Source organism: Abramis brama, assembly GCF_963993115.1.
Source record: "Abramis brama genome assembly, chromosome: 2".
Taxonomy (NCBI): Eukaryota; Metazoa; Chordata; class Actinopteri; order Cypriniformes; family Leuciscidae; genus Abramis; species Abramis brama.
The window spans coordinates 40,419,588-40,435,275 of NC_139964.1; the positions used below are offsets into that span (position 1 = coordinate 40,419,588).

General features: G+C 38.7%; 1 protein-coding gene across 3 annotated transcripts in view; it reads right to left on the reverse strand.

The window, feature by feature from the left end:
- Positions 1–15,688, reverse strand: part of epha6 (eph receptor A6) — a gene marked incomplete at its 3' end in the record, with an annotated part of 149,676 nt that overhangs the window by 118,666 nt on the left and 15,322 nt on the right. For all 3 annotated transcript variants that reach the window (XM_084098966.1, XM_084098967.1, XM_084098968.1), the window contains exon 2: positions 13,467–13,531. In XM_084098966.1, coding sequence (XP_083955092.1) covers positions 13,467–13,531 — 65 coding nt within the window. The remainder of the gene's footprint in view (positions 1–13,466; positions 13,532–15,688) is intronic.

The following is a 15,688-nucleotide window of genomic DNA, read 5'->3' on the forward strand; positions in this document are numbered from 1 at the left end:
CTGAAGCCACTGGGCAGTTAACTGGGTCAAATTGGTGCTCTGTACACCATGAAGTGAATACTCTCCACTTCAGCGCATATAGTTTCCTTGTGGAGGGAGCTCTAGAGTTTAAGATGGTCTCCACTACCTCAGTAGAGAGACAGGCATTCAGGAACTTATCCCCCTCAGGGGCCAGACCCATAATTTCCACATCTCCGGCCGGGGGTTCAATATCGTGCCCCAGGCCGGAGTTAGAAGGTCCCTCCTGACGGGAATCTCCCACAGGGAGCCGTCCAGGAGGACAATTAGGTCCAAAAACCAAACTCAAGGTACCCTGGCGAATTTTCTCTAGAACTCCCGGGAGCAGAGCAATCAGGGGATATCCGTACAGCCGAAGCCTCGGCCACAGCTGTACCATGGCATCCAGTCCCAGAGGGGCTGGATAAGTGTACAGAACATTATGGCCTCTGATGTCTGGGAGAAAGTGCCTTAAGGCTAGCAGAACCGCTAACATCTCTAGACAGTTTATGTGCCAGGATAGATGATGTTCCTTCCACAGACCCTGGATTGACCAGCCCTCCATCACCACCCCCCACCCTGTGCAGGACACATCTGTCGACAATATCTTCCGCTGACATGGTTCTCCTAACACAGGACTTTGGGCTAAGAACCAAGCTTTCTTCCACATGGCCAAGGAACGAAGGCACCTGCGCGTAACCTTAATCATGTGAAAATGGTTTCCCCTCGGGGAGAACCCCTTGGTTCTGATCCACCACTGTAGCTGTCTCATATGCAGCAGGCCAAAAGGTATCACGTTGGACGCTGCCGCCATGAGCCTCTGGAACTGTTTTACAGTGATGCGTTGGCCTAGCTTTATTCTAGACACCATGGCCGATACGAGTCCATACTACTCCTAAATATGTTGTCCTTTGGACAGGAGTGAGCAAGCTCTTTTTCACGTTGAGCCTCAGCCCCAAACACCTCATGTGGTCAAGCACGACATCTCGATGCCGTGCTGCCATTTCCTGAGACTGAGCTAGTATCAACCAGTCGTCTATATAGTTGAGAACTATATAGACGTATATATATATTATACCCTGCAGTCTGAGTGGCACCAGGGCTGCATCCATGCATTTCGTGATGGTGCATGGGGATAATGCTAGGCCAAACGGAAGAACCCGATATTGGTACGTTTTGCCCCCGAAAGCGAACCTCAGGAACTTCCTGTGTTCCAGAAGGATGGAGATATGGAAATACACATCTTTTAGATCTATCGTGACAAACCAGTCCTCAAACTTGATTTGGCTCACGATAATGGGAATCATTAGCATCTTGAACTTAAATCTCCTCAGAGATTGGTTCAAGTGTCGAAGATCTATAATGGGACGCAGGGCCTGAAATTAACACCTGACCACACGCCAAATGCGGGTGCAATTGACGGGTAACACTGTCAATCTACCTGCCACATTGGCAGGTAGCCAATGAGAATCGACCCTTCGCGGGGAGTTTGATTGACGGCGATCTGGCCAATCATAATCCGCCGAATCCGAGAGTTCAACGTTGGATGATTTGAACTTGAAAAAACGGAGTGTACTGAGTAGGCCTACTGACATCTTTCCGCAGTTAAAACTACATTCCTTCTTATGTTCATTCATGTTTATTTGATGCTATAAATTAACTAGAAGGAAGAGATGATCGGTTCACGAGCAGCTTTAACTGAGGCACCACAGCGATCTGTCAAGACACATTACAGAGCCAAAAAACGGTATTGTCTAAATTTCTTTAAAAATGACCAAATTTTAACGTTGAGACTTTGTTTAATATCAAAAGTAACCTGGACTGTCTTGTCTGTCAGCGTGTTGTCAGTGTCTCTGCTGCGCGAAGTGTTTTTCATTGCATGAGATCATGGTTTGGCGTGAGCGCGGTGTAGCTTGTCGGACATAGTAACAGTAACTAAAGGGGCCGGGTCTTTGCGGTTTTTTTTTGTTATTTATTTGCGACAGTTGTTCTTTGACATTGAAACGAAGTCAGCCATTTCGTTGGATTTTAGCTAAAAATGTGGCGGCACATTACTGGAGTACAGAAAGCATCTGTGAAAGCAGCGCAGTTTGAGTGTTTCGGAACGTATATGTGATCGGAGAGAACGATGAGGCCCTTCTCTGACTACGTTTGAATAATATGTGAGTTAAGTATTAAACTGTTGGTGAGATGAGATGAGATAATGCAACGCTGACATAAGCTACATTACAATGACAGTTGCACAGATGTTGGGAGTTGGGAACCGGTGAGAAAATGCCTACCCAGTAACTTTACCAGTAATAACAATATTAATTTAGTTCTGCTTAACGGTTCCTGAACGCTGTAACTAACAGCTGCCCAGCCATCAACACAGCCGCGTGTGATTTGTTTACATACGAGCTGCACTAGGTCTATATCTGTATTCTAAGAGTCATTATTACTTGTAAGGATCTCGTTAATAACTTGACAGCACTTAAATGTGTATTCTTACAAGTTAAAGAACAAATGTTTGTGCAATTCCTTTTTTTTTCACCTTTTATGAGGCCAAAAAAAAAAAAAAAAACTGGTTGGTAAAAAGTCACTGTGGCGGGTGGATTTTTAAATTCGCTGTGTAATTCGCTGCCTCCTGAAATCTCACGACGACAGAGCTAACAGCATCGCCGAAGAGACCAGGAGGCGCAAGCGGACGTTGCACCAATCAGGATCGGACTAAGTTGCACATGTGACTTCAGGAGCGCTGACGCTGAAGGGATTCCCCAAAGTGTCGTCATTGTGTAGAACAAAACATCGAAGTATTGTAAAGTTACATTATTTCACTCATAAATTGAAAAACCCCATAGGAAAATATAGAGGGAAAACAGTGGCAAATTAGTCGTCTGGGTTTTAACGTCATCCCTGCAGCATTCTTAGTATAATTTAGTATTGGACCTTTATTTTTTTTGGTCTTAAGTAACTGAATTGGTTTTGGTGTGACCAGGATTTTTATATATATATATAACAACATACATATATATATATTTACTTAAGAATATTTGTTTATTGTCATTGTCTTGTACATTCATAGGTTTTTTAAAATACCCTGGAACCTGTGGAGTGTGAACGAACATTATTTTACAGATAAAAAAAAGAATAATACTTCAATGATGATGATAATGTTTAGCAAACTTGTCATTATCTCCTGACAGGTCATATAATGTTATTCATAAAGGCATGAAAGATATAAATTTACCTCAGTGCAGCACACTGACTCTGGGTAGTTTGATATATGTCCTGATACTATAATCTCCTCTCACCCTGCCACTGCCTTCCAGCCTTTTGTTTCTCATCAGCTTTTTTCTTTGTGGTAAAATGAGGCATTTAGAAGAACGGGGAGGCAGCAGCGTGATTTCAATCTCCTGCTAGAAAGTGACCGGATACATCTAGGAACACTGCGGCGGGGATGAGATATCAGCACGCGGCTTAAGATGCTACACGCACTGATAAAAGTGGCTGAGATGGATGAACCTAAAATCGCTGGCTACACATCACATTAAGTTGGCAGGGGTCCACAGAGGAGTATTCTAAAACGGCACAGATCGGTGTGATAGAGACAACATGGAGGAAATGCATCTTGGGGCTGAGGGGGGAATCATTGCTTTTAAAATGGTTTAAAAATGGTTTCTATCAGCAGACGTCTAAGATGCCTGACTCTCCTTTGATATCTGTCATCATTTCACCACTTGGAAACTGACTGTGAAAAAGGTATATAGCTTGTGCAGCCGCTGACAAGAGCCCACACGCAATCATCAAGATACTGTAATGCATATGAAAAGCAATATGCTTATAACAACACACACATAAAAAACACAGTTGAATCTGTGAGTGGTGGTCCTCTGTTTGGAATACAGCTTGTTTCTGACTGTATTTGGCCTCCCTGGCTGTAAATTAACCTTTTCAGCAAACGGCTCTGAACTGACTAGCATGTCAATATGCACACTCAATAGCTTAAAAGCACCCATTATTACCATTGATTTCTGTTTGTCAGATCCAGCTTAGGATTGATCATTAAAGCTTTGATTTTTCTGCTCGTCTTGCATTGAAAGTGCACACTTCAAGACTCCATAATAGAATTTATACAACCCAAATAAAGGTCTTCTATCAGGGGAGTTGTGGGGGTCTATCAATTGCAAACGAGCCCTGGGCAAATGAAAATACAATTAGGCTTGAGTGTGAGTTTAATTATCTTTTAATTATTAAGTACACATTAACCTTGGGTAATGGAATTGCTTTGTGAGAGAGATAACAACACTACCTTTGACTCGATAATTGATTAATTGACTTCCTCTTCAAACAGCATCAATGAAAACCCCAAGTGAATGACAAGCATTCATTTCTGTGTCATGGACCTTAACCCTGTGCAACGCCCATAGCTCAAACACTGTATTTATATATTCATTTGCTTGTTTGTATCATCTATATATTGTTTATTATTTATTATTGAAAGTTATTATACAGTGTAACCGACACAAAAAGTCAGAGTCACTCCAAAATTAAATTAAAGCGGTTTACTAGATCACAAAACAATATATATAAGAATGAAAAACAAACAAATAGGGCATGGGAAATGAAAAATACAGAAACTCATAAAAAAATTAAAAAAATATCACAAAGGTTGAATACTATAATTTTAGAATCTCACCTACTCCTATATATGATTCGTTTCAGTAATTATAATACTGATTCTTTTGCAAGATATCTGAAGGTGTTGAAATCTCATTTTGAACATGCAGTCTGGATTACAAAAAAGGACATGAAAAATGTCTCATTTAGCTCTGTGTAAAGTCAGACATACATCAATATGCCTTTAGGTAATTTCCTGTTAAATTTCTCTTTTGTCTTATTTTGCTTTCATTATCCCAGACTGTTTTACAACCTAGACTCAGATACAATCTCTATTCTGATATGACTTTATTTCCGAATGAAAAAAAAAAGGAAGAGCAAATAAAAACCTTGTTTCTCATAAGAGAAACAAAAAGGAGAGGAAGGGAAAAATAGTGAGTGAGTGATAGAGAGAAAGAGTGTGAGAGTGTGAGATTGTGAGACAGGAAAATGTCATCTACCCTTAACAAAGAAAGTAAGTAAGAGGGACAGTGGATAGAGAGATGGAGAAAGATACTGTTCAAATCTAACATCTAGAAGCTGCAACACAAAAGGTGGACAGTGATGAAAGACTGCATTTATGGCCTGTGTATGGCCCAACAAAAAAAGGTTTCTCTTCCATCATGCACCAGCAAAGGACAAAGGGAACAAGAGCAGGCCAGGCCAACGGGACCTGTGACATTAGGGTCACTCTGGACAGTCCAGAACAACACTACATTATGGCCTACTTCCACCCTGAAGCCTTCTGCACAAAGAAATCTCTACATTCTTTTGTTAGTATGACTCCAGTACAAGAAACATCCCAAGAAAACACCAAAGGGACACGTTTGACATTTCGTTCTGTCTGTTATCAAGGTTCTCCTCCCTAGTGACAACTGGAATGGCCACAGCCAAAGTTTCCTTTAGGAAACACAACATAATGTGGGGAATTCCCTCATAACTGTGATATTCATGCACACTGTCTGCATAGTTTTAGCACCCAATTCGCTACAAGAATTATGCAAATACATTATTAGCACAAAAACATCCAAAACTTTTGCTGAATGCAATTTGCATGGAGCATTTCCTCATCTCGCTGAGCTTTGTAAAAAATCGCAATCTAAAACAAGCCTAATTTGCATAGAAAGAAGGTATGCTGTCTTCAATTAAATACTCATTTAGCACCCGGTTAAACTGGATTTAAAGTGCTTACTTAAAGGCACTTACACATTCAGGCACTTGTATTCAGCACAAATCAACAGATTGTTCAATGTTCAATTTATTGTATTACCTGAAAAGCATCGAACTGTTCTTGAGAGCAAACATAGGATGTGTCAAGGCCGACCAAGCATGTAAATGAGAACCAACAGCAATTTTTCACTGTCTGTAAAGCAGAGGCTGCGTTCAATTTTGATGTCAAACTCAACACTGCATCTTGGATCAACGCTATATGGGGAAATCCATCAGCATGACTGGTGTCTGAAGCACGTGTAAACACACTCCAGTTTCATTTGCTGGCGACAACCCGTGATGTCATAAGCGGAGTGCCCGGAAGTATAAAAGGGCGCCCATGGCACACGCCATCAACCTTTTTTGTCTTCAGGAGATGCTTGTTTGTATGTGCTTGTAAGGCAAAAGCTACTGGTGGAGCATGTTCGACTCCTCAAGGTAGCTGGATGTGCTCATTATGGTGCATCCGCAAGACTGAAAAAGACTGATAAGAAGCTTTGTTCTTTCTTGATTCTCTCCCGAGGGAGCACGGGAGGAGTCTGACGTGAAGTCCTTTTACTTACGTGACTCCTGATGCTATCTATAATACTGTCATGTCAGTTTATAATATCAAAAAAGGACAGAAACTGTTTAATGTGGAATATTTAATATTTAAGATATTAATTTATTTAAGAGAGTTGAGGCGAATGCTATTGATAAATCCACACCCTCTGCTGTCCACACACAGATGAAGGTTGTACTATCTCCTGATCTAGCCATCCGTGCTACAAAGGTTGGTTGATATAGTTGCCACGGAGATGCATCTGTAATGAGGAGAAAGAGAAATTCTGTATCCTTGATGCTTTGATTTCAGAGTTTTCCAGGAGATACGTCCCTCATGTCCCTCATTCTTTATGGACCTGCATATAGGCACACATTATGGACTAACTTTAAGAGCATGAGTCACTTTTATAGTCCAGAGCAATGCTGTGGTTCAGTATGCTCCTCTGAGGCCTAGGTCCAGGGCCAGATTGATAGATTGTAGAGTTCCTTCATGTTTGGACCCTATTACCATCATGGCTCCCTCCTGTGGAGAGCAACCATGCCAAATTGGCACAAAACTTGAAACGAGTCTTTCTGTCGCCTGTTTCATACAGTATGCCCGCTATGTAGTGCTTGATTGCAATACATGTATACCAGCACATTTTCTGCAAAGATACTTCAGTTTAGATAGGAGAATGGGGACATCTCTGAGGACATCCTGCCCCCTTCACATGCCCCACAAAGTAAGAATGGCATGGTTCAGTGGCTGTGGGCAGAGTTTGACTGTGTCTGACATGTATTTTGCTCCACTCTGATACCCTGAGATATCTTGTTTCCCAGTGTTGAGCTATATTTGAGCTATATCCCCTGCGGATGGTTGCTTGGGAGATACCCCCTTAGAGTTGATTCAGGGTGAATGGAGTATGTAGGGCAATTATTTCCCCCTACTTAATTTACCTCAATCCCCAACCATTGTTGGGCCTTGAAGTTGGGATATATGCTCCCCTTTGGGTGGATATTGTATAGGCCTCACTAGTTTGACCCATGTTAAAGCGCAAGCTATGGCGGGTCCTTGAGAAGTGCCTTTATTTAAATCAGGGTTGAGCTGCTCTCCCCAAGTGTACTGAGATTTTTTTTCAGTAGGGCGTAGCTCCCCTATGGCCTCCTTGGGGTTTGGAGTAAGTGAATGAGAGTTATTGACAACCTGTAGCTTGCCTTTCTCTTGTTTGCCTGCCTGCCTGTCTGAGTAATGACAAGGGACATATTTCCCCTTTGGATGGCAAACTAATCTACAAACTAATCTGTCAAGATTAGTCAATCTGAGTCAAGGTATGGTATGTCCACTATGTTTGTGCATATTCTCAGCTAGTGAGGCAGGCATCCACATGGCATGGCGGAGTGGGTAATTTTACCCATAGCACTGATCCAAGACGCAGTGTTGAGTTCCACTTCGAAAGGGAACGTCTCAAGTTACAACTGTAACCATGGTTTACTGAGAAGGGGAAAGAGGCACTGCGTCTCTTTGTCACGTCATTTGGTCTGCCTGCACATCTCCTTCAGACAATGAAGTTGATGACGTGTGCTACGGGTGCTCTGATTCTTGAAAGAGTCTGTTTCACTGGAAGGCCCAGTTATGACATTTTGATTAAACATTACAAGGTCAAAACATTTTAAAAAAATAAAAACACTTGCATGGATTAAATGGTTCACAATAATATCTATGACATGCATTTAGAAAATATTTACGGTCAATTTTAATTTCATGCTCACCTTAAATGTACTGATTACCACCATAATAATACATGTAGTAAAAAATAAAAAAGCCACAAGATTAAGTGGCCTGTCCATAAAACTTGGCCAACGCTGATGTATAGACGTAACCATAAACACAAAAACAAAACACCTTCAGTGTAACATGTATAAAACTAAAATAATTAAATAAACATTACCAAAAAAAACCCTGAAAATGTTGCATAAATCATTCTAAAGATAGCAAAATAGGCAAATTGAGAAGAAACAAAAATTGTATATAAATTATAATCAAATGTGATTTGTCATGCAGGGACTTATGGGAAATAATAGGGTAGTTTTACTTGCAAAACCCATAAATTGAAAGCAGATTTTCACATACTGTATATAGGGCTAGTGGTGGAATCAGAGATGTAAACATAGACAGTATATAAACTGGACACAGCGACCCCACTGGATTCAACAGAGACAAGTGAAGTCAATTAGAAGCTCTTACTTCCTGGGGGTCGAGTGTACTGCGCAGACTCAAGCTGAGCTTGACAACGTAGATGTGACGTGAGCAACCTGTCTGTCTTCTAGTAGCTGTGTCAAGAGAAATCTAAATCATTCCCTTCCGAAACTTGCAGAGACGGAGAGTGTGAGTAGGAGGTGTCCATGAGCTAGGAGCAGGAGAAACTTTTGCTACAGTATGTATTCTGATTAATTATTTTGTCACTTTGCCTCCACGTCCCCCCGATTTCCGGCGAGCTTCTCCTCCTTTCCAAATGGTAATTCTCTACTGTGCGACAGAGAGTCGTGTGGTTATGACGCAATCGTTAACCTATTTTTACAAAAATTGCTTCTACGGGGCCATAACGTAAGCTACAAAGTAATGGAGCCTTTTATACATTTTCGTGTTTCTTTAGAAATAAATAATGGACAAATGGAGTCTTTAAACGCCTCAGATGTAAAGTTATTCGCTGTCAAAGTGACGCCAAAATGAATGGGAGTCAATGGGAAGCTAACAGCAGGTGGGGGTCCACTAGCCAATGGCGGCGCCCGGGGAAACTTCAAAATAATATAAAACCCTGCCCCCCTGGATGTAAATTGCTGGTGTTATATGTAAGTAGAGATAAATTCAATTCATTCAGCTTACTTAAACCCCTAAAGTGTATTAACCTGATTTCTGCATCACGCTAACAACCGTCCAAAGTTTTTTTAAATTACTGGCACACCTGTTTGATTACATGCTGTCTCAAAGAAAATATACTGGAAAAAAATCAATGCTGTCATGTACTTACATTCCCAGCTAAAAAAATAATATCAGTGAATCACATCATGAAAACAGATTTGTGTAGAGCACATCAGTCACTTTTAGATCAGGACTGAGAGTGCGAAATGCTGCTTAGCTTAAATAGCTAAGGCTGAGTAGAACAGAAGGAAAACTTGCTTGTGTTAATAGAGATGTTCTCAGGATGTGGGCGAGAGTTAAAATCAAGCTTTGTGTTTAGTGTCAGTTGCAATGATGAAAACAAAAGTTCCTCTAAATCAGTGGGAGCTCCTGTTTTTTTAATTATTTTTCTGCCAATTAGAAGTAACACTCTATGAATTAAATCAAGAACCACTGAATCAGACGGAGATATCAGAGAGCACATGCTGGTGTTACATTATCAGACTAGTACTATGGTGTTAACATGTGTTGTATGGACTGGAATCCGGGGAATGCAGTCCGGGCCAGTTGGAAACTATATGTAAAGGCCCCAATATACTCGCAGCAAAGTCTGCACTTTTCATTCCATTGCCTTGCAATCAAAAAATGTGGGAGACTAGAAACGCAAAAGTTTGGTGAACTCTGACCTGCAAATCTGTATCACGTAAAGACGCATGGCTAATAGATGATCAATATGTCACAGTGTGACCTTTTAGCTGAATTATAAGAATGCAAACTTTTTGCAGTAAAGTGAAGTAGATTGTGTGTGTGTGTATATATATAAACCACTATATTATTTGCTATGTGTTGAATTTATGTTTTAAAAAAAGATGCCACAGAGTGTGGCATCATATCACATTGCATTGTCCATGGAAATTTTGTGTGCTCAAAGTCTAGCGTGACCGCAACTTAAAGAGAAGTTTGAAATACGTTTGTAGCGATATACCGTACTGTTAGTGAACATCCTGATGCTGCCCACACTGTTGGGAGCGGCGTTTAGATGAATATATGTCTAAAGTGTTAAATATGAATAAAACAGTGCCAGTATTGCTTATAGTTAGAATTATAACATCAGTTTCTACTCTAAAGCAGCTCTCCAGTGTGATCATATTTTTACTCAAGTCTGACCTCGATGGACTGAAAAGAAGAAATGGATCGGAAAAAATTTCAGCCTCAGAGCTCACCTAACTACTAAGTAATTGCATGGACCAATGGTAGTTTGAAGGTGTTCATAGGCCAATATTTTCAGAAACTTCACTTTGGCAATCTCAAACTATCTCCAAACAGACTTTGTTTTAGCTAAATTTGTTCTAAATGATGTCACACAAGTTTATTCTTCGATTTTGTCTGAAGTATTTCAGAGCCATAAAGTGGAAGCATAATCCAAACAAATGTATAAAATGTTATAAAAAATGTATAAAACTATATACTGTAATCAGGATAATAATCAGGAGTTGTTATATTTATCTTTTTGTAAATGTAAAAGTATTTTAATCTATAATTTATCAATTCTTTTTTTATATATAGGTATAACAAAGCAAAATCATAGTATGCCCTTGAACCTGCTCTGCGTGGGGTACCCTGGTTGAACTCGCTGGTATAAAACATCGACCAACTGAGCTTGAATGGTTGAGGTCCAGATTCCGTTGTGATCTATCACTAAATACCAGATCTGTCCTACTGAAGGTCACTGAAAGTCCCATTACAGATAAGGAATTAACACTCAAAAGTGTGGCTTTCTGTCTCATCTTGACACAACTTCTAAAACAGCATGTATTAATCATTCACGTCCCAGTGCTGTGCTCCCTTTGAAAAGAGACGGACAGGCCTTTTTAGAAAAGGTCAACCTTTCAAATGGCCGACCGGGAACGAGAGAGCATTAAGAGATCATTAATCACTCTTTGATTGACGCAGAAGTCTTTGTATCGTAACTACAGCAATGTAACCATGCTGACTGTTTTTTTTAATTACACTCATTTAAAATGAATTGACCTTCTTTGATGATTGTCACAGCTTTTTCATCTTGAAAAGGACAGCAGGACCAGAGCAAAGCTAAATGAGATAAAAAAAATAAAAATAAATTAAGCCTAACTTCTTACAGCAAAAACTTATTTTGTCAAAAGATATTTGCACTTGGGACTTTTTTAATTATTTATATATAGTACAATTCAAAAGTATCGGGTAACAAATAACAATAATAATAATTTTAAAAGAAATTGATGCCTGTATTCAGCAAGGATGCATTTTGATAAAAAGTGACAGTGACAGTAAATAAATGTAAATGTATGATGTTATAAGTTTTATATTTAAAATAAATGTTTTTTTTTTATTGTTTTTTTTTAAATATTCATCAGAGAATCATGTATCATGGTTTTCACTAAAATATTAAGCCTCATAATAATAATAAATATTTATTTAGCACCAAACAAGCACATTAGAGTGGTTTCTGAAGGATCATATGATACTGTTAACAGTGTTAAAAGTTCAGCTTTGCCATCAAAGGAATAAGTGACATTCTAAAATATATTAAAATAGAAAACTGATGGTTCAGTGGCATTGTAAAATTGTAATAATATTTCACAATATTAATGTTTTATTGTAATTTGATCAAATAAATGATGCCTTGGTGAAAATAAGAGACTTCATTTAAAAACAATAAACAAAATATATATTTAAATGTGAATCTTTTTTTTCTGTGGTTTGTGACTATTATATTATATTATATTATATTATATTATATTATATTATATTATATTATATTATATTATATTATATTTTATATAATGTATCACTGAACTGTTGATGGGGGTTAGCATGAGCATTATATAATACTTTCACAGTGTACACTACGTGAGGACACCAGGTCTCTGTGACACACTCGGTTATTACAGCACAGAATCTGCAGAGCTTACAGTGGAGGGGAGCCAAGAGAATAGTCAACGAAACAATGGAACAGCACAAACTAACCTGTTCCTTCAAACAGAGAAGGTAGAGGGGAGAGAGGCAGAGAGATAGGTAGAGAGATAGAACCCCCATAGGATATGTCTGTGCCAGAGTAAACAAAACACATGCTGGTCTCCTAATGCTAGAAAACAAATTAAATGGCGGGTAAAGTCTCCCCAGACTGGAAAAGGTGTGTTCCATCTGGCTATGGGAAAAGAACGAAAAAGTATTTGATTAACATTACATACCCTGACCTAACAGAGAGAACTAGGAAAATACATTGTGGTAAATACTAATAGGAGAGGTATGTGACCCAGGATATTATAGCATGAATTATTGATTTGATCGGAGGTATGCACCAGCCTCGTACTGCAGGAAAAAAGAAACCCCAAGTGGTGTTTACTGTTGAGACGAACTCGCTTTCTTTGACATCATGAGCACCTGTGTAAGAGCAGAACTAATATGAAGATGTGCACAGCAACTCCATTGGGAAATCATTTTATAGGCTATAGGTCATTTTACACAACCTCAAATAAATAAATAAATGATAAAAAAGCCAGTCAGCCTCTGTGGGCTGACTGGTTCCTCCACTACAACACTTCCACTCTAGTACAGCTCAAGACAGGACTAGTAGTTATAGTCAACCTCAGAAAAAGTGCAGTGACTGAGCATCAATCATTCTGTTCTTTATCATGAAATTGATTTTATAGTAGTAGCTCTACTATTATAAGCTCTTTTTGGGCTGCGAGATCACACTTGGTTGCTTTATTCAAATTGCTTCTAGCCCTTTGACTGGTTTTAATGTCTTGGAAAATCCCTCTATAGTACTCACAAGAATGAAAGGAGGTGAAATTGAATTATTAAGACCTGTGTTAATAATTACCTTCTAAGAAATTCTCTGCATGTACATTTCGGATCTCTAATGCCATCTCAGTGGCTTGTTTTTATTCAATTTAATTATAAGAAACTTTTTTTTTTCACACGAATCATGTGGATTGGATTAACCTGAGATAAGTAATGTTTGAATGGGTATGGTGGGAAATCTCTTTTTAAATAACTGTATGCAAGCCCATCCTTAGGGCCTAAACCAAACGGACTGAGGGGTGGGGGTTGCCCGCTTCTGCTACCTCGTATGGCCCTGATGGTACGTTTACCTTATGTACATAGTGCAAGGGAAATTATGTATAAGTTACAAAGGTCACAGGAAAATATTACTTACCCCATTCATTGGGTAGGTCTTCCAGCTTAGTTCTCCCAGCACAGCAGTAGTGTCCAAGAGAACGACTATAGAGAAAAAAAGATGACAACTAGGTCAACTATAAAAGTCTCCAAAAGCACAATGAATCAATGGACCACTTGCATAAACATAACCGCTAAATTGAGACAGTTTCTTAAGAACTAGTCTGACCAACTAGCAATTAGTTAGGGCTAATTGGGCTTACTTTTCGGATTCAGATTAGACCAATCTACCTTTTTATGTAACTGACTAAAGAAAAAAAAAAAAACATACTCCAGTTCGAATCCCACCCGGACGGGTGTGAGTAGAACCGTAGGGGTTACATATGGACTACTTCTATGATAATTGTATGGTGATATTCTTTTTGAAGCTTAAGTCTCCAGTCTAGTCCTTTCACTATGCATGGAAAAAAGTGGCAGTAAATTTTTCAAAAGAAAAGAAAAAAAATAACAAATTCAAAACAGCGTGAGTATGAAAATAAATTTCAGCAACAACAACAAAAAAACAATAAGCAGCTAAAAAAAAAAAAAAAAGCACCCAAACACAATTAAGTTGTTGATGTCAACTTAAAGCAATTGATTAAGATTCAAGAAATGAGACTTACAAGATTAAAGTACCAACAATCAGGCAGTGAGACTCTTAATGGATCCCTTGAGTCTGACATCATTAACAGATACAAAATACACTATGGCAAAAACCACAGCAGAAGAATACAAATATTACAAATACCGCATTTAGTCTGCATGCTTATAAAATTTGCTCTTTAAAGCTAGTCACATCCACTGCCCCCAGCAGGTGATTCATCTGTTCAACAAAATAAAAAAAATTGCTCACCCACATGTGCCAGTTTGATATGATGAATGTGCAATTTCCTTTGTCTCAACACCCAGGACTTAATTACAATGTCTATCAATAAGACTGTGTCATGGACGTCATATTCTCATCACACAAAGTCTGGGTATGTGTCATTCTCTCTTCTACTTAGCCAAAATTCCATATTTAAAGTTTAAAACATATACTACAACAGTAAGTATGTCTTTTGATTTTGGTCTGTGTACAAGTGATCATTATTCTCACTCAGCACAGCGGTCTGTGTGTAAGACAGCTTCTGAATATGTGTTGTAATACTGAGTTAATAATCAGCTTATCCATCTGTGTTGTCAAAGAGTTAACGTAATGATCCTCGAAGAGTGCCTGTCTGTAGAGAGTCTGCAGACAGGCTGAGCACTACTGTTCGCCCTGATCAAATTTGCTTGACAATCCCTGATAATTTTGCCTGGAAGTGATGGATCTATTCTACTAACACACCCAAACAGAAAAATGTGAATTAGAGGATTAGGCACTTTGGCCACTCATTCTAAATCACATTACACCTCTGTCTAGACCCAGTGTCTCTGTCTTGAGTCATATTATCCCTAAATTTCCGCACTTACTTTCTCCCTTACAATGAAGGGAGATTAAACATGTCTGCAAGCATAACGGGACAGAATGATCAATTTGTAATGACTTTATTAAGAGATATTTACCAGATTAGGCCTAAAGCCAGTCAATGATGCACATTGAATTGGTGAAAGTTAGGTCTCAATTCTTGAATATGAATTAGACACGAGATATTTTTTGTCAAAACCACTTATTTGACATATAAAAAGGGCACCATGATCCTTTGAAAATCATTAAGAATTCAGAATTGGGATACAACCCAGTTAAACTTTACCCCTTTCACACACACGTTTAAAATATTTAATGTTTTTTTACGTGACCATTTTTTAAGAATGAATCACATTCTTCTTTCCATGGTGACACATAAAACCTGTCCCGAGATGCTCGTTTTAGTTTTCATTTAATTTTTGCTTTATTCTTATTCAGCAAATTCATACATTTCTTAAAACTAGTTAATATTATATTGTGATTCTCAAATGTGTAAATATGTGATTTGTTTTGGGTTGTCATTTGTGTCAAATAATTTAAATGCATCTTTCAGTAGCATTTCATCATCTTGTCAACCACTTCTCCCAAAAAACTAACATGAAAGTGAGCGGCTGGTGAACCGAAAAAAGAATAGAGTGAAGGTCATACTGTTCACCAGCCACTCACTTCAGGCCTGAACTGAACTGTGTTTGATGTGATTATTATTATTATTATTTATTTTTATTTGTTTTACTTTTAGCATAATCACCTTATGATGCACCTGGACACATCACTGA